Source organism: Anguilla anguilla, chromosome 7 (genome assembly GCF_013347855.1).
Source record: "Anguilla anguilla isolate fAngAng1 chromosome 7, fAngAng1.pri, whole genome shotgun sequence".
Lineage (NCBI taxonomy): Eukaryota > Metazoa > Chordata > Actinopteri > Anguilliformes > Anguillidae > Anguilla > Anguilla anguilla.
The window spans coordinates 54827363-54847951 of NC_049207.1; the positions used below are offsets into that span (position 1 = coordinate 54827363).

General features: G+C 42.5%; 1 protein-coding gene across 3 annotated transcripts in view; it reads right to left on the reverse strand.

Moving 5' to 3' along the window:
- Nucleotides 1-20589, reverse strand: part of LOC118232073 (catenin alpha-2) — a 317807-nt gene that overhangs the window by 214624 nt on the left and 82594 nt on the right. For all 3 annotated transcript variants that reach the window (XM_035426637.1, XM_035426638.1, XM_035426639.1), the window contains 2 exons: nt 3922-4117; nt 902-1068 (listed from right to left, as the gene is read on the reverse strand). In XM_035426637.1, the coding sequence (XP_035282528.1) occupies nt 902-1068; nt 3922-4117 (363 nt within the window). The remainder of the gene's footprint in view (nt 1-901; nt 1069-3921; nt 4118-20589) is intronic.

Genomic DNA, 20589 nt, shown 5'->3' on the forward strand with positions numbered 1-20589 from the left:
AGGGCTGGTCATTTTTATGTGATGTAATATACATAAATATGCCTGCGATATTCTTTGGTGATTCCATTGCACGTAATATTGATGTACTGGGTAGAGGCACATAAATTACTTGCAAGACGTGTGTTATTAGGTGCAAGAGCACAGGTTTGAAAAAGTGAAGCTTTCTCTTTCTCTTATGAAAGTACGCTGTTGTGAATATATTTTAAGCAGAATCAAATTTGTACCGTAGGCTTGAATCTTTTCAAAAGGCTTTTGGCAGCCAGTATTTTCATATTCTGACTCACACTCACAAATGTTACTTTCATTATTACATTAACTTGAAAAAGGAAATAACGTAAAGGGAGGCAGGATGTGGCTCTGCAGGAAGGCTGGAAACATACCCTGTGCAAGTACGCGAACACGAAATCTTCGAGCCACGCAAAGTCAATTTCACATGTAGCTGCGTTCTAAAATGATTCACCTGAAATTCTTAACGCAATGCAAGCTCAAGCTGCAGTTTGAAGGGTCGCAGCAAGGGGCACTATAGCAGGCAACAACAGGATGAAGCAGTCCTCTTCTATTTGTGCTTTGTGTTTAATGAGGACCGATAATAAGATAAAATAGTGCACGTGACGGGGTACAGTTGTTTGACATCGCGCAACAGGAAGGCCGGATGACAGGAAGACAAGAAGACAGGGAGGCAGGAAGACAGGAAGACAGGAAGGCAGAAAGACAGGAATGCAGGAAGACAGGAAGGCAGGAAGGCGAGAAGGCGGGAAGACAGGAAAACAGGAAGTCAGGAAGACAGAGAGACAGGAACACAGAGAGACAGGAAGACAGGAAGACAGGAAAACAGGAAGACAGCAAGACAGGAAAACAGGAAGACAGCAAGACAGGAAGACAGGAAGACAGGAAGACGTACGATTTTGAGGTGCGCCAGCAGTCTCATGACGTCAGCCATGTCGGCGAGGATCAGCAGGCGGGTGACGGCGGAGAGCAGGGCGCGCGCCGCCCGGACCATGGTGCCCCTCTTCACCGACGAGCACGGGTCGTCCGCGAACTCCGCCGAAGCCGCGTGCATGGTCTCGCCTGCAGGGGGGGCCACAACAGATCCCAGCTCAGCCCAGCGTGCACGAGACAAAACGGCACAATATTTATACCATGATTTACCAGACCATCAGGATTCTTAGTGCTGTGAATCGACTTCCCCGACATTTGCAATTGGCCCAAGGAAAAATATTGACAAATAACCTGCTAATAGAAATATCTGCAGATAAAATTGATAAATGTGTCAGTCCACTCATTCCCATCCACATCACATGTGCAACAGCTCGGCCTGACCGAGCCCTTCCCGCTCCTTCGTCAGAATCAGTGAGCGCGGGATTCGCCCCTGGGGAGTCCGGCCTTGTATATTTCAGCATGGCTCGCAAGCGGAAAGGGAACACTTGTAACGGGAAAGAACAACACGGTAAAAAAATCAGAGTCGTAAACAGCGGGAAAAGGGGAGAGGTAATGTCGGCTACCTTGTTTACAGCGACTGAAATGCGGAGCCATTTGCCATTTTTGTCGCAGCCACGGAGGAAGAGACACAGCTCCGCCGTTTGTACATGCGCGAGACGGGCTTTAACGAACCCGGGAGAGCCTGCGCTTAAACTGTTTTTAAATCACCGGGGCGGCTTGCGCTTCAATTACCGTCCGTCACCGACGGCGTGCGAACCGAGGACCACGATGACACAGCCGTAATGAGTTCCTGCCTAAAATTAAGGCGCACCAGAAAGAGTCGCCCAAGTGTAAACAGGTAGACGGGAGAATTTGGCGCATAAACTGAAGCACGAAGGTGCCTCTTCATTACACACACACACACACACACACACACACAGACACACACACACACACATACTGACACACAAAGACGCAGTGAGATATCAATGGCTTTCCCACAATTGAATGCAAAAATAAATCCTCAGACCATACGCATGTTAGAGTTTTCTGCATTTGAAGAAAATTCCAATTCGATATGAAACTTCAGGCTTCTGCGGAGTTATTTTCAGCGAGAGGGGTTTATCGAGCTTGCGCTGAAGAGACTTGGGAATACATCTCAGCACATGATTAAATAAGGATGAAATACAGAGTCTTTTATAAGTTTCACTTTCAACGGCATGAATCCATATTGCATGAGCGGGCAGTGCATGACTTTTAAAAATGAACGGTTTCCGCCCCAGCACTGCGGAACCTAGCGGGACAGTCCGCTTAAATACACTTTTCACCCAGGGGGATATTTCCCTACCCTGCTCAGTGCACCGTTCTAAATCACACGCGCACCTGGTCAACAGAGAGTGCACTGGCATCAGGTGACAACAGGGGGGGTGGGGGGGGGCCTGGTGATTGATCGCCCCCCCCCCCCCCCTCCCGGGGAGAGATTTTTGCATTAGTACTTTTTCGCGTAGGTCTCCAAACCAGCAGTGCCACTCAGAGAAAGCCGTTTATAATGCTGATAGCCGCGGTGTTGGCCGTGGCAGAAAACCCCAGGTAACGCTGTAAGCTACTTCACAGCGGGGATATGCATGCGCGTCATAAACCGCCAAGAACATCAGCGTAAAATAAACAAAGAGAGAGACAGAAAAAGGGGGCGATGAATCAGTGTAGTCCATTCATACATGACTGTGAGACCATCTAACGAGAAGCTGAAACGGAACCATTTTGGGCTCAACATCTGCTCCCAATGACATGCATGCACAGTCGGGAACAACATTATTCATAGATTTAAAATGGATTTAACTGTGTCAGAAACATGCAACACTCTAATCTTAGGCTTCAGACAGTCAGTCATTTATAGTTTACATTATTATACTTTTTTCTTTTCACTTCTGAAATCGTTGAATAAAACTGTAGGAGCTGAACAGAACTGAAGCAAAAGGGCACATTGTGCATATGTATGTGCATATGTATGTGCAGCTGTGACTTTTAGGACGATGTTCACACAGCACAGCATAAACCAAGAAACCAACTGCAATAAGACAATGCTAATTGAAAGAAGAAACAACACAGCAGTTTTCGAGACCACACTATCTCCATTTGCACTCCAATGCTAAATTAAAAGGACTGACTAACCGTTGTTAACAGTGGAACACCTGTTTAGATCAGATTTAATAAATCCTCACTGTAATTTAAGGCCCTGGTTTAATGTAATTCAAATTGGTTGGCATTTTAACTCCTGGTTTTTCATAAGCCAAACTTGATTTGAACTGATTTTGCTGAATTCAGCAGCTACTGAATTCAGCGGCTACTGAATTCAAGTGTACTTCAATCTTCCCACTCTTTGCCCCACTCGACCAATGAGGTTAGTGGATGTATGACAGGATCAATAAACTACATGCTAAGAGCTTTTCTGTGCAGTTCACTTCCCCCATTTTGTGTGGTAATAAAGACAATCATAACATTGTCAAGGCCAGATCAGCACAGAGGCCTCTATTAATCCTGTTGGCCTTGCTAGGATGTGTGTGTGTGTATGTGTGTGTGCATTTGTGTTCATTTCTACACAAAAAAACAGCACAGTATGACATTGTGACCCCATTAATTGCTGTATTTTCATGCATGAAATTAACTGGACTGATATGAATGCCTATGTATTTCATCAGGGAATGTCATAAAATAATTAAACAGGGAAAACAAGGGTAAATAAGCAAGGCTTACATCCCTGAAAAGATGCAATTGTAGTGAGAGATTTTTTTCACTATTTGAAAAACAGTTCTATCCAATAAAATTAAATCATAAATTACTAAATAATTATTATTATTATTATAGCATCATCAACAATAACAATAATAATAATAGTCATCATCAATATCATCATCATCATCATCCCTTTCCAGAGATTCTTAATCTTCTAATATCCTATTTGGTAGTTTGTACTGTATGTACTGGACGAGCAGGGTTCTTCACCTTGCTTGCGGACGTCATCCACAGCGGTGACCAGCTCCTCCCTCAGGTCCTCGCTCTCCTTGGCGATCAGCTCGCCCTTCTCCAGGAAGTTGTGGGTGGCCTGCTCCACCGAGGTGGACAGCACGTGGGCCTTCTTGGAGCGGCCCTTCTTCTTACCGGAGGGGCCTTTGTTGCTGGTGTTCACCAGCGTGGTCACCTGCCAGGAACAGGAAGAGGAAGCGCTCAAAATGGCTGCCATTTCAAACACAGTGTGCATCATCTGCATAATCTCAAACAGATAGTGTGTGTGTGTGTGTATGTAAGAGAGAGAGAGAGAGAGAGAGAGAGAGAGAGAGAGAGAGAGAGAGAGAGAGAGAGAGAGAGAGAGAGAGAGAGAGAGAGAGAGAGAGAGAGAGAGAGAGAGAGAGAGAGAGAGAGAGAGAGAATCAATGTTTTAAAAAAATTATGACAGTTTTAGTGTGTGTATTTTGAATTTATTTTTTAAAGTTTCTCACGTTTCTGTTGTTCTGATCTGCACCTTCCCGCTTTAGACTACATTACCCCAAGGGCAAATTATCTGGGCCAATCAAACACATACATTGAAACAGAAATTTTTCTTTCTGTTTCAACCCAGAACGTTGAACTATCCATTTAGACCGCCTATCTTTTAATTGAATCAATTCACATATAAAACAGCTGAGCTACTCCAAAGCAAAGGCACGGAAGGACGGAAAGCAGGCTTCCTCTTAAAACGATCCTCCGATTAAGAGCCTGATATAAAATTGTTTCCCATAAGTGATTTTGTACTGCTCGTCAAGCCCCTGGACAGCTCCTCTTAATTACAGTGCTGCTCCTGCGGTTATGTCAGCGTTCCTCTCCAGCTGGCGCTGAAAGGGGACGTCACTCCTTCAAACAGAATAATCGTTTCGTAAAGCGAAATTGTGACGGGTGATTTATTGTGGCTTTTAGAGACATTTTAAGTTAACGTGTTTTTGTGCAATCTTTTTCAGCGGCACCGGGACGCCCAGCAGCGATGAATTAAACATGCAGGAGAAGTCAAATATAATTCAGGACTCTTTAAATGCGGTGCATTTTGCTGAACCAAAATCCTTTATTAAAGATAAAATTCCAACATCCTGCACTTCGTCTGGGCAAATATAAGTATGGATTCACATCAATGTGTTGCAATATAAGGGTTTGTAGCTTTCAATCCAGCTTGTGAGTAACGTTTCGATACAAAAAAGCTTCCTCAATGAACAACTGTAGATTACTGGCACCAAGGTTGTCTTTTAGCTAGTTAGTTAGTCAAGTTAGTTTAGTTTAGTTAGTTAGTCAAGTTAGTTTAGTTCAGTTTACTTATTTCAGTTAGTTAGTTAGTTAGTTGAAGTGTATAGTATGTTACAATGACAAGTGAACAGTGAAAATTGAAATTAAATCTTTCTACAAATGTCAATGCTATTTATTTGCCTTTATTACAGATTCAAAATAATAAGCTTAAGTGGACATGACCCATGCAAAATATCAGGGACCCTGTTATGTCAGTACTTAGTAACACCTCCATTGGCAGATCTATAACAGATTTCAAACATTTTCTGCAGCCTGCTAAGTCATTCTGTTCTTGTTTTCACAAATGTGTTCACACTCTTTCTTGCAGAACTGTTCTAGCTCAGAGATACTCGTGAGTGTCCTTGCATGCACTGCGTGTCTGAGATCTCCCCACAGATTTTCTATAAAATTCACGACTGGAAACTGTGATGGCACTTCCAACACCTTCTTCCTCTTTCTTTTATTTTAAGCAGTCCACAGCTGAATTTGAGGTGCACTTTGGATCGTGTCCAGACTTAAAAGACCCCTTTGCAGCCAAGACTGAGCTTCCTGGCGGGGGAGGATACCAAGTTCTTGGGCAAAATGTTGAGGTACGAGCCACAGTTCATGATCCCATCGACCTTAACAAGAGCCCCACGACCCGTGGCAGTAAAGCAACCTTGATAACATCGAAGACCCAGCGCCATATGTAACCATGGATACGGCGCGTCCTCCTCCACCTGGGTGTCCTTCTACTGACGCCAAACCCAACGCTGGCACAGGTGGCCGCCTGGCCATAACATCCGCTTCCAAATTCAGTTCCAACACCAGCGGCGGGTTTGGCATCACGTCGAGAAGGATGTGGTACCTACAGTGAAAGATGGTGGAATATTTTTTTGGCGCTATGGAGGTGGTTCAGAATGCCACCAGTAGCGCGTCCTATTTTCACTTGTCTTCTCTAACGGTTAAATTGTTCGTTTTCTCACAGCTGATTTCAGTACACCATCATTATCATTGCTCGATCAATTTCCCTCACTGAGCTGATTACTGCTATTTTCATCACCGTAAAACAAAAAAAGCCACCGTTTAAATAAAGTAGATGATTATTTTCATCTGTCTGCACAGCACAGAGCGCTGCTTCATGAATCAGCTTCCATCCATCCCTCCTTTTTAATATCACAAACAATTACAGGAGCTGAGAGCACAGTCCTCTTTCACCTCCATTAGTTTTCAGAGGCTAATTTCAGTAACGCCTCTCTCTCTCTCTCTCTCTCTCTCTCTTTCTCTTTCTCTCTCCCTCTATCCCTCTCTCCCAGGGCCACAGTAAAGCTGCCCATGTTTCTCTGCATCTGGTGAACAGTCAGAAGACGATACTGGACATCTTGTATGCATTACAAACAGGCCTTGTCCTCTTCCCCCTGTTCTTCATTATCCTTCATTGTTTCCTTGTGTTTTTTTTTCCTTCACACCACATCACAATCACTTGTTTCTTGAAGGTAGAAATGGGTCTTACAAAGAAAAAAAAAAAGGAGGACAAGAGCTGGGTGATTTTCAACGACCCTTTCTGAATGATTTAATTTAGCTCTCAGATCCGTCAGAAAGAACAGTGAAGCACAGTGACCCAATGGTAATGTCTCACCTACCAAACAGCAACTGATTCTATTAACACCCCCATCAACGTCCCCATATTTTTTTAAAAATTAATTTAAAAAAGACTCCATATACGGCAGGCTGCTCTTTAACTGTGGGGCGACATAGCAGAGGTAAGACCGATTGTCTGGCAGTCGGAGGGCTGCCGGTTCAAACCCCGCCCTGGGCGTGTCGAAGTGTCCTTGAGCAAGACACCTAACCCCTAACTGCTCTGGCGAATGAGAGGCATCAATTGTAAAGCGCTTTGGATAAAAGGGCTATATAAATGCAGTCCATTTAACTGCAAGGCATGAAAGAAGGCATTTGTGTGTTATACATTCTACATAACACAGGCAACCCGTAGAGATATGATTATCTCATATCCTGAACTGGCATCCATGTTTATGGGGAAGCATGTACAGTATTTCTGGTTGGCTTTTTATTAAAAAAAAGAAACTATTAACTATTCAGTGTCCACATTAAAAAAAAACAACTTCAATAATTAGAAGAGTTGTGCAAGCCATCTTTAATTAAAATTATAAAAAATGAAAAATATTTTGCTTTAAATTCATAACAAATTGATGCAGTTAAGTAGCAGTGTATATCCCTGTAGTGCAACGATATTCTCCTGAGAGTAAAATGAAGATCATAGTTAACGTTATCTTCTTTCAGCATTGCTACAACTTGCCACTTTCTTATTTTAATCAATTTTAAATGGGTTTTCTGAAGTTTTCCAATCTACCAATGGCTTCAATTAGGGTTAAGGGCCCAAACTAGGGTTAGGGTTAGGAAAACCGTAAGTCTGAGGGTAAAAGCAAGTTCACGGCTGTGTTCAGCAGCTTGAATAACGGTTAGGACACAGGTTTGTTAATGATTTTGAATGAGTCAAATATTTTCTACTGTAGAATGGGTACCTATGGCCATTAAAAAATTAGCAATATATAAAAAAATTTTCAAAAAAAAAATCTTTTTAAAAGACCTGAAACATATCATTTTTCATTTGTATTATTTTATTATTGATATTTACCTTGTTTATTAATCAATTTTAAATGGGGTTTCTGAAGTTTTCCAAGCTACCAGTGGCTTCAATTAGGGTTAAGGGCCCAAATTAGGGTTAGGGTTAGGAAAACGGTAAGTCTGAGGGTAAAGGCAAGTTCACGGCTGTGTTCAGCAGCTTGAATAATGGTTAGGAGACAGGTTTGTTAATGATTTTGAATGAGTCAAATATTGTATACTGTAGCATGGGTACCTATGGCCATTAAAGACGTGCAATATATTCACATTTCTTCAAGAAATAAAAATGTTTTTAAAAGACCTGTAACATATCATTTTTCATTTGTATTATTTTATTATTGATATTTACCTTGTTTATTAATCAATTTTAAATGGGTTTTCTGAAGTTTTCCAATCTACCAATGGCTTCAATTAGGGTTAAGGGCCCAAACTAGGGTTAGGGTTAGGAAAACCGTAAGTCTGAGGGTAAAAGCAAGTTCACGGCTGTGTTCAGCAGCTTGAATAACGGTTAGGACACAGGTTTGTTAATGATTTTGAATGAGTCAAATATTTTCTACTGTAGAATGGGTACCTATGGCCATTAAAAAATTAGCAATATATAAAAAAATTTTCAAAAAAAAAATCTTTTTAAAAGACCTGAAACATATCATTTTTCATTTGTATTATTTTATTATTGATATTTACCTTGTTTATTAATCAATTTTAAATGGGGTTTCTGAAGTTTTCCAAGCTACCAGTGGCTTCAATTAGGGTTAAGGGCCCAAATTAGGGTTAGGGTTAGGAAAACGGTAAGTCTGAGGGTAAAGGCAAGTTCACGGCTGTGTTCAGCAGCTTGAATAACGGTTAGGAGACAGGTTTGTTAATGATTTTGAATGAGTCAAATATTGTATACTGTAGCATGGGTACCTATGGCCATTAAAGACGTGCAATATATTCACATTTCTTCAAGAAATAAAAATGTTTTTAAAAGGCCTGTAACATATCATTTTTCATTTGTATTATTTTATTATTGATATTTACCTTGTTTATTAATCAATTTTAAATGGGTTTTCTGAAGTTTTCCAATCTACCAATGGCTTCAATTAGGGTTAAGGGCCCAAACTAGGGTTAGGGTTAGGAAAACGGTAAGTCTGAGGGTAAAGGAAAGTTCACGGCTGTGTTCAGCAGCTTGAATAATGGTTAGGACACAGGTTTGTTAATGATTTTGAATGAGTCAAATATTTTCTACTGTAGAATGGGTACCTATGGCCATTAAAAAATTAGCAATATATAAAAAAATTTTCAAGGAAAAAATCTTTTTAAAAGACCTGAAACATATCATTTTGCATTTGTATTATTGTATGTGTGATATTTACCTTGATTTTTAATAAATTTTAAATGGGTTTTCTGAAGTTTTCCAATCTACCAATGGCTTCAATTAGGGTTAAGGGCCCAAACTAGGGTTAGGGTTAGGAAAACGGTAAGTCTGAGGGTAAAGGCAAGTTCACGGCTGTGTTCAGCAGCTTGAATAATGGTTAGGAGACAGGTTTGTTAATGATTGTGAATGAGTCAAATATTTTATACTGTAGCATGGGTACCTATGGCCATTAAAGACGTGCAATATATTCATATTTCTTCAAGAAATAAAAATGTTTTTAAAAGACCTGAAACATATCATTTTTCATTTGTATTATTTTATTATTGATATTTACCTTGGTTATTAATCAATTTTAAATGGGTTTTCTGAAGTTTTCCAATCTACCAATGGCTTCAATTAGGGTTAAGGGCCCAAACTAGGGTTAGGGTTAGGAAAACGGTAAGTCTGAGGGTAAAGGAAAGTTCACGGCTGTGTTCAGCAGCTTGAATAATGGTTAGGACACAGGTTTGTCAATGATTTTGAATGAGTCAAATATTTTCTACTGTAGAATGGGTACCTATGGCCATTAAAAAATTAGCAATATATAAAAAATTTTTCAAGGAAAAAATCTTTCTAAAAGACCTGAAACATATCATTTTGCATTTGTATTATTGTATGTGTGATATTTACCTTGATTTTTAATTAATTTTAAATGGTTTATCTGAAGTTTTCCAAGCTACCAGTGGCTTCAATTAGGGTTAAGGGCCCAAATTAGGGTTAGGTAAACGGTAAGTCTGAGGGTAAAGGCAAGTTCACGGCTGTGTTCAGCAGCTTGAATAATGGTTAGGAGACAGGTTTGTTAATGATTTTGAATGAGTCAAATATTGTATACTGTAGCATGGGTACCTATGGCCATTAAAGACGTGCAATATATTCACATTTCTTCAAGAAATAAAAATGTTTTTAAAAGACCTGTAACATATCATTTTTCATTTGTATTATTTTATTATTGATATTTACCTTGTTTATTAATCAATTTTAAATGGGTTTTCTGAAGTTTTCCAATCTACCAATGGCTTCAATTAGGGTTAAGGGCCCAAACTAGGGTTAGGGTTAGGAAAACGGTAAGTCTGAGGGTAAAGGAAAGTTCACGGCTGTGTTCAGCAGCTTGAATAATGGTTAGGACACAGGTTTGTTAATGATTTTGAATGAGTCAAATATTTTCTACTGTAGAATGGGTACCTATGGCCATTAAAAAATTAGCAATATATAAAAAATTTTTCAAGGAAAAAATCTTTCTAAAAGACCTGAAACATATCATTTTTCATTTGTATTATTGTATGTGTGATATTTACCTTGATTTTTAATTAATTTTAAATGGTTTATCTGAAGTTTTCCAAGCTACCAGTGGCTTCAATTAGGGTTAAGGGCCCAAATTAGGGTTAGGGTTAGGAAAACGGTAAGTCTGAGGGTAAAGGCAAGTTCACGGCTGTGTTCAGCAGCTTGAATAATGGTTAGGAGACAGGTTTGTTAATGATTGTGAATGAGTCAAATATTTTATACTGTAGCATGGGTACCTATGGACATTAAAGACGTGCAATATATTCATATTTCTTCAAGAAATAAAAATGTTTTTAAAAGACCTGAAACATATCATTTTTCATTTGTATTATTTTATTATTGATATTTACCTTGTTTATTAATCAATTTTAAATGGTTTATCTGAAGTTTTCCAAGCTACCAGTGGCTTCAATTAGGGTTAAGGGCCCAAATTAGGGTTAGGGTTAGGAAAACGGTAAGTCTGAGGGTAAAGGCAAGTTCACGGCTGTGTTCAGCAGCTTGAATAACGGTTAGGAGACAGGTTTGTTAATGATTTTGAATGAGTCAAATATTGTATACTGTAGCATGGGTACCTATGGCCATTAAAGACGTGCAATATATTCACATTTCTTCAAGAAATAAAAATGTTTTTAAAAGGCCTGTAACATATCATTTTTCATTTGTATTATTTTATTATTGATATTTACCTTGTTTATTAATCAATTTTAAATGGGTTTTCTGAAGTTTTCCAATCTACCAATGGCTTCAATTAGGGTTAAGGGCCCAAACTAGGGTTAGGGTTAGGAAAACGGTAAGTCTGAGGGTAAAGGAAAGTTCACGGCTGTGTTCAGCAGCTTGAATAATGGTTAGGACACAGGTTTGTTAATGATTTTGAATGAGTCAAATATTTTCTACTGTAGAATGGGTACCTATGGCCATTAAAAAATTAGCAATATATAAAAAATTTTCAAGGAAAAAATCTTTCTAAAAGACCTGAAACATATCATTTTGCATTTGTATTATTGTATGTGTGATATTTACCTTGATTGTTAATGAATTTTAAATGGTTTATCTGAAGTTTTCCAAGCTACCAGTGGCTTCAATTAGGGTTAAGGGCCCAAATTAGGGTTAGGGTTAGGAAAACGGTAAGTCTGAGGGTAAAGGCAATTTCACGGCTGTGTTCAGCAGCTTGAATAACGGTTAGGAGACAGGTTTGTTAATGATTGTGAATGAGTCAAATATTTTATACTGTAGCATGGGTACCTATGGCCATTAAAGACGTGCAATATATTCATATTTCTTCAAGAAAAAAAAGCCCCGCTTTACGAATCCGCACGAATTCCGCACATGACAACTGCACGGGCGGATGAGGCTCGGTTTTTTTACTTTCCGAATTATTATTGAATACAAACGCGGCAAAACCGGCGAACCGCTCGCCCGAGGAAATTAATGAAATAAGAAAAGGTCGCTAAGCGCTATGATCTTTGCAAAGCAGCGCATCCGTTTCAAGCGCATACATATTGAAAATGACGCCCGGGGGTACAGGGACATACATTTTAATAGGAATGCACGGGGAGTGTGTTTTCATGGCGGCATAATTCAGTAGTGTCAACACATTTTGACACATTTCAAATACCAATAAGCTATGAAAAAGGCGTTTTAGAGAGACAGGGCAGAGGGGAAAGCACACGTGACGCTTTTCTAAAGACGGGGATCGTTTTCCCATTTTTATGAAAACAGCTGGTGCAAGTCCAAGAAGTGTGACATAGGCAAGAAAGAAATGGACTCATAAAATGCTACTGGCTTCTACGTTCCAACAGGGCAGATACACATGATGACTCCCACATTAAAGTGAAAACATAGCAAAATGCAGGCAGTCACACGGGTAAGAATATTGTGCTTTTTATTCGTAGTTTGTGTTTATTGTTTAGCCTGAAATACAATTCTCTGTAAAACACCTAGTTAAGTTAATGGGTTTACCCGTATTCAACAATGAAAGCAAGCCTAAATACTTTAAAATTGACATTTTTAAAATACCGAGACTTTCAAAATGCAAACTTTAATATCTCTATGTAATGCATATACATCTTTACATTAAAATTTGTTTTCCAAACGCATGTTTCTCAGGGATGAAGAGGGAGAAGCAGGGGTTTATGGGAAGACGGTAATTGAACTGAACAAACCGCAGTCAGCACGTGCGATGTTGTACAGGACGTTCAGTTAAAAGCGCTTACCACGGCCGGTTTTCAGAATCGTTACGGTGAGCCCTGCCTGATTTCAATCAAGCCATCGTGAAACGGGGGGGAATGCCTTCATTGTGATATATCTGCCCACCACACACAGGATGCCCACGCAATCCTGAAGCACCAAATCACCTCTCACACATCTCAGAGGCTGTTCTACCCATAAAACCATCTTCCGAAAAACGAGGAGCCAACTAGATGCACCTTTCATTAAACTGTATTTGTGAAAATAATAAATAACGCCCTATGGCTTGCAGGAGGAAACCAGAGTACCTGGCAGAAACCCACACACGCTCAAGGAGGACATGCAAACTCCACACAGAAAGACCTTGTGCAGAATTCGAACCCAGGACCTTCTTGCTGTGAGGTGACTGCGCTATCCACTGCACCACCACACACACGTACCAAGCCCACTGCAGCTTTCCATTGTTATCTTGACTTCACAAATGCAATTGCACACACGCACACACACACATGCACACACAGACACTCTCACACACACACACGCACGCACACATACACACACACACACACCTTACTGCAAGAAAATAACCACGTGAAGCAGAAAGTACTTTAGGAGGAAACATAAAAGAAAAGAGCACTCATATAGCAAATGACCTTCCTCAAAAAAAAAAAACAGAACAGACATTAAAACTGTTATAAATAAATAAATTATTGCGCGGCGACCGAACCTTTTCTACAAGCGACGAAGCATCTGGCCTCAGCTTTTACGAGTAATCGATAACACTAACCTAAAGGCATGGATTAAATGCCACCCAGTTCCCCGACCCCCCCCACCCCCCCACCCCCGTGCACACCCCAGCATGGTTTTCTCCTCGTGCTAAATCTCCGCGGCTCGATAGCCGAAGCAATTTTCCGCCCCGCGGCCCCGCGCCCGGCGATCCGGATCGGATCGGATCGGAATCCGCGCGGAGCGGAGTTCCGGGGCGCTGTGTCACGACAGCGTTCCCCTCGCGCGTACGCACCCGCCAGAATGGCCTCCTTAAGAAGAATTACCTCCCCATTACACAGGCTAACAGGCCCCGTCAATCACGTCCGGCGGCCAATCACGTCCGGCGGCCCGGCCCGCTGATACCGCCTCCCCGTTAGCCGCGGTCCGCCTTTATTTTCGGCACACGGCCGGCTGAGTAATGCACGGGACGTTAGCGGTGGGACGTTAGGGCCTTCAGCAAGGGCGCGAATATCGACACAATGTGTGCGACATGCAAGAGCACACGGCGACTGACCTCTGATTGGCCGAGCTGTGCCTCGTGCACTCTGTCATCGCTCCCATATGGCGGTAAAGAGACTGGAGGACACGGGAAGCGCCGCGCTAAGGACACCGAAACGACACGCCAGAGCGCTCGCAAAGCGCTGCCGCGGGGCCTGATCACAGTTGAACACCTCCCTCGCCCCACGGGAGGGGAACATTACACCCCCCCCCCCCCCCCCCGCCTCCCACACGCCTCCCCTCCATACAGAAGGCCAAACGGGCCCTCTCTGCTGTATCACAATCAGCAGCGAACGATCAGACTCTAACGAGCGTGTGCAAAACCAGCCAGAGAGCCCCCGAAACTCGTTCCCTCCGATTTTAGCACGCAGGCCCCGTGGTCTCTCTAGACCTTTATCACGCAGGGGAGGGTGCACACGGACCCTTTATCACGCTGGATGGGTTCCCAACGTGGCCGATGTGCCTTCCGGGTGGCTTCGGAGGATATACGCACAGGAAGGCCCGGGAACAACAAGAGCTGCAACAAGTGCCCTGCGTCTCAAGCAGAATGTTTTAGAACTACACCATGCTTGCGTTAAAATAATTTATTACATACAGATATATTTTATTCATTAAAGAGTCGCAGTGTGCAAGCGTATAACTGTCAGCTGAGGGAAGAGGGGTCAGTCGTTGAAACGGAGGGACAAACCCAGGCCCAGACTGAAGCAAGCGGCGGCTGGCTGATTGCTTAATCAAGCCTCCAGTGGGGAGATCTGAGGGAAGCACTACAGTGAGATTATTTATAGAGGCCCTTCACATTTTCACATCATTAGCTACGGGAGCCGCGCTCACCAGATGGTGCAACTCGGGGAGTGCTTCCGAAAAACACGAGCCCCCGATTCGAGCCGGCTTATTCTTCATCAGAGCCCTCTTTCAGATAAATACATTAACGCGTCTGACACGATTCATACGCACGCTCCGCATGCCCATGAAGCAATTAGTGAGCACAGCCTTGAGAGAACAACTCTTCACATCAACCACACAGCATCTATTAAAAATTCATTAACTTCGCCAGAATCTCTTGAACATGGTCGCAGCAGCATTGATTTTTATTTGCTCAGAATCATGAGGATCAGAGCCATGCCAACACCAAAAATATGTGTGTGTATATATATGTATATATATATATATATATATATATATATATATATATATATATAGCTTACTATTTAACTGAACTACAGACTGAGGTATCTTGGTTTTAAAGAATGGGATTGTCATTGAGAGAACATTTTTATTTTGTATCTCTTCACACCTCTGTACCGTATCTGTTCTGACCAGTGCTCAAGGACTACAGCACTTGCAGGTCAACCGTGACTTTTTTTTCTCCAAAAACGGCTGAATGTGAAACAAGTCAAAGTTAAAAGGACAAATGTGCACTGAAAGCATTCTGGCTACGTGATAGACAGTGGTAAGTGACTCTCAAAGCCATAAAGAAGAACAGCAAACATTAGTATACTGAGCTTGTTCAAGTAAGTCCAGTCTACCCCCTGAAAACCAAAAGTGTGTAGACAGAGCAGGGGTAACACTGGGGCAATACTAGCCCAGCAGAAACGATCTTGTCTCTCAGACAAGCACGAAAAAAAGATCGAAAAAGCGGAAAAACAAAAAGTGAAATCATGCATAATGCATGGAGTTAAAGGGGTGGCAGAGTTCAGCAGATATATTAGCCTGCGACAGTCACGCAGCCGGGCCCTCGCATCGAAATGCAACAGCCATCGAAAAACCGGCCTGCTATCTCCATATCGTCCCGTCAGCAGCCTACTTCTGGGTCGGGGTGGCAGGGGTGGAGCTCGAGCGAAGGTTTGAGGAAGAGGAACATCCTGCCGTGGTTTTGGCCAACCACGCTATTTTCCACACATGCCTCCGTCAGACCAGCTGAACTGTCTCTATGGTGACAGCGGAAGCAGTCGTAAAACACTGTTCACTCTCTTAAATAACTCTCTCAAAATCAGAATGCTTAATGTGCTCAGAATCTGATACTCCTTCATCAAGAAGCCAGCAGGTATCCCTGTACCAGCTCCTTGTAAGAGTCTATTTACAATTTACACAAGCAAAGAGCTAAATCATTCTCTTGCTTTTTGAATATCCACCTACATCCAATTTCAACTGATTATTTTCACAGTTACAGAGCAGAAATTTAAAACATTACAGCAATGTCTGGAGTGTTTATGCCTGTCCTCATAGCCATTACTCCAGCAATGTAACAGCCCCTATAGCTCCAGTGGGTATTCGAGTGGTAGCCAAGGATCCTGAGCTTGGAGAGCCCCAAGATGAACATCCATCAATCCATTATCTATACCCACTAATCCCGGGCAGGGCGCGGGGGGTGCTGGAGCCTATCCCAGTGTGCATCGGGGCGAGAGGCAGGAATACACCCTGGACAGGCTGCCAATCTATCGCAGGGCACACACACCATTCACTCAGACACTCATAACTATGGGGCAATTTAGAGTCTCCAAATTAGCCTCCAAGATGAACATCTTGATTGTCTGGAACAATCTTTAAAGCAGAAGATGCACCAGTCAGGGGGTCAGCTCTCCGCCTCCATCTTGTCCTGAAAATCCGGCTAGCCTTCAGCAGCTCCGACGCAGATGCCGTTCATGCTGCAGCTCACACAGGCGCGATGGCTGTTAACGCCCTGCAGACCACAGTGCGTCAGGAACCAATTAACTTTTTATCTGAGCATCACATGCGCTTGGCAACCACGTACCGCAAATCTAAATAAATAAATATCTCCACACTGAACCTTTTGCTTGCTTTAGTTTGTTATTCCCATTTTGGGTGCGTGTCATCGCGCTGATTAAATATGGATTCTGTGTGCACAGGGGATTTTATTTTTCAGCCACTAACCTTCAGTGATATGCATTAAAAGTCTATAGTGCCTCAGCTGGTGCATGTATGTACACAGTACAGAGAAAATCCTTCCAACCGCACAGCAGCCGTTCCCCAGATAGACAACATTTGATCTGTATTGACTCATAAAAGCTGTCAGCACCGAATCAACATTGTGCTCCATGTACCGGAACGATAAGGACATCCAATTCCACTTGACCTAGCCCGGCGTGGTGACCTTATTACTGTACAGGACCCTGGATTAGAGGACAGGTGAATGTGAAGTTACTGCAGGCTTATTACTGTGCAGGACCCAGGATTAGAGGACAGGTGAATGTGAAGTTACTGCAGGCTTATAACTTTGCAGGACCCTGGATTAGTGGACAGGTGAATGTGAAGTTACTGCAGGCTTATAACTTTGCAGGACCCTGGATTAGAGGACAGGTGAATGTGCAGGTACCACAGGTGAGCACCTGAGACAGGTCAGTGGAAACGAGGGCCAAGGGACAGATGCAGGGTGTGAGGATTTGAGGGACAGGATAGCATCAGTCATTCCTCTGAATTAACCATTTCCAACAATAATATAACTAGACAGACATGTTATTATTGTTTTTTTTTTTCATAATTGCCTAACTTTAAGTTTTTTTATTACAATATTCAATTACTTGTGTATTTACACATATATGCGGTTAATTTAAATGAAACATAGTTTGTCTTGCATGATGAGGTTGCAAGATTACTTTTTTGAGGAGTTTGTGTGAAAGGATCAATGAAAGCAGATTTCATACAGATCCTCTACAGCCTGTCCTACTGTGCAATTTCAGCATGCCCTACAGTCCACAGCCAAACCATGTTCCCCCCGAAAACACTGCCGTGTAAATCTCTAGGGCATGGCCGGCAGCTGACTGGCAAAAGTAAAAATCACACATTCACCGGAAAGGAGTCCTGCCAGAACAGTGCTGTGGTAAAGGCGGTCACAGCTCTATCAGGGTTTGGCCACGCTACACTGACTCCGCTGGAAAGAGAAATAAAAGCATGGCGGAACGAAAATCCTCCGTCCAACAAATCTCCAAAACCGTGAAGCATTATTTCATCTGACAAGACTGTAGCTGATGCACAGGAACGCAAGTCCTCCATTTACTGGCGAGGCAAAACCATGAGGCCATTGCAGCTTCTTCACACAGTGGAGTGACGCAATGCCAATAGCACTGTGAGTAGCAGGGAGTTAAAGTCTTAGCAGGAAAAGTCCATGTTTGGTCGTATTTAGACCACAGTTAATCAGGCAAAATCAGGTCCTTAAGATCACATTCTGATCACTCTAAACTGATTTGAAACAAACACTTTACACAATGTCAATCTGCATAATTCCAGGGAAATCACATCATGTTAAACTGTTTGTGTAGAGTCCTTATTGTGGAGTGCAAAAATCATTGCAATAAAGAGTTCTGGATTTCAAATGAAAACACCTTTTCCTGATTGTTCTTTCCTGAACATAGGGTATAGGCACTGATAAACATGTGTGGTGCACCTACGCAGAATGGAACAAGTTCAGACATTCAGGTCATTCCCTGGGCCAATGCAGCTGGAGCAGGACGAGAGGCTGGAGCAGTTATATCCTGGGAGAGAAGCCAAGCCTCTCTACAGCGAGGTGACGCCATTAATGCCTAATCTGTTTTTTTTGTTTGTTTTTGTTTTTGTTTGTAATTAAATTGTTAGCGGAATCGTGTGCAATCAGCAAAAATAAATTAGGCAAACATGCCAGCTCAGATATGATCAGAGGAGGGGACCTGTGACCTTGAGGCCCTCGGTGCGAGACGGAGAGTTCTCACGCGTGATTTAACCGCGCTCTCAGCGGCCACAGAAGCTGACTCACAGGAGCAAGGCTCTGGCCGTTAACGGGCTGTTTAATTAAAGCCACTCTTAATCCCCATGTTACTGCTGGTTCTGCTTAAATTCTCATGTGCTCCCTTCTCTCAGCAAGGCCGTTGATCATAAAGTTTGTAAGGTCACCATAAATATCCACTCTTTAATGCACACTATAATTGAACACAATGTTTATGCATGTTAACACAGTGACAAATGATCACAATATTGAGCACTAAAAAAAAAACCTATTTCCTGAAGACTGTTTGAACAGAAAAAATAAACTTTACAGGGCTTGGAGGTTCAGATTTCTTCTGGGAAGAGGGAGAACATTCAAGAGGGTGTGGATACCATCCCAAACAATAAAAAAAACAATAAAAAGGAGAACGACAAAACATCAGTTATCTTTACAGTCCATCAAGACGGTTGTTGTAAAGACTGACATCTTCAAGACATTCCATGTCTTCTCAAAACTAAGCATTGAATGAATGAAACCATTCAGAAGCCATCAGCAAAGCATCTTCCACTAAAGGCAAATTAAAGAAATCAAAAATGAAGAATCAAAAATGCTAACATGAGAATTTGATACTGACTACAGTCATTAAAACATGAGCCAGAGACTTACGTTGGCAGTCAAGTTGGCAGTGAACCCAACAAAAGAACCTACAGCCGTAATAGATAATCCGAGATGTCTAATGTCTTTGTCACTTGGCCTGTGTCCCACTGTTTTTTTGGGGGGCATTTTCTTTGGCCCTGGAGAGCACTCCAGAAGCAGACGATGGCCCCATTATATCACCGCGTGTTTAAGTGAATATGACGAGCGGGTGGCTGAGTAGCATTTCGCCGGGTCGTTAATACTGCATCGGTTTTGTTCTCCCGACAGGGCGCTCTGCTTCTCAGCACACGCCGCAGAGCTGCTGTCAAACGCACACATCCGTGAAAAAAAAAAAAAGAAACACGCGCTCTTAAAGCCGGCCTAGAAACGAGAGCCCGTATCGCACATCCTGAAGCCACTGTGCGCGGACGGGGATGAGAGAGCGCAATGCGGAGGAAGCTAACGGCTAACGATTAAAAAAATGACAAGAGCTTGTTTTCCAAGCAGGCCACGATGGATTGTGGGAATTTAACGTCAATACATTCAACGGGCCGGTCAGATGAATTGACAGCGCTTCACTATCCAAGTGGCAAGAAAAAAAGAAGAAAAAAAAACAAAACCCACACATTTTCACCTCCCTGGTTTCCATAAGAATGAGAGGCATTTTGAACTCCCAACAAGCAGCAACGATGCTTTCCTGAGCTAAGGAAGAGGACAAAAAGAGAGGGTTTCCAGTCAGATCCTGAACAAGGCGAGGATTAACTGACACGCTGTTTGGAACACGGTACGTCCTTATACAAAACACGCTCCTCCTCGCCACCCCCTCCTCTACATCTTCTCCGACAGCACTCCCTTATCTTCAATTATGGATTAGCCGGCAGCACACAGCGCCAGGAAGATCTGTGTCAAACCGGGTACGGGAGTTACCGTACGCAGCGAACCGAACCGAACGAACGAACAGGAAACGGGAGCGTACGGGCCGAGATAACGATCACGGGACTAGCCCGAGGATTCATATTTCAAAGGCAAAATTAAGAAAAAAAAATGAACTGCACATGTCACACAGCGCCACCAGCAAAAAGGTGCTGAAAGCCTATCTTCTCTCACATGCCAATGCCGTGGTCGTTCCTCGGGATCAAAAGCCAACATCTGCACTTCTAGAGAGGAGAGAATCTAGTCTGAGAGACATTTTGACATGAACAGACTGAGTTAACCCCAATATGGCTCAGGTTTGACCCGGACACAGCCTGGCTACGTCCATGTCAACCAAATGCAACCA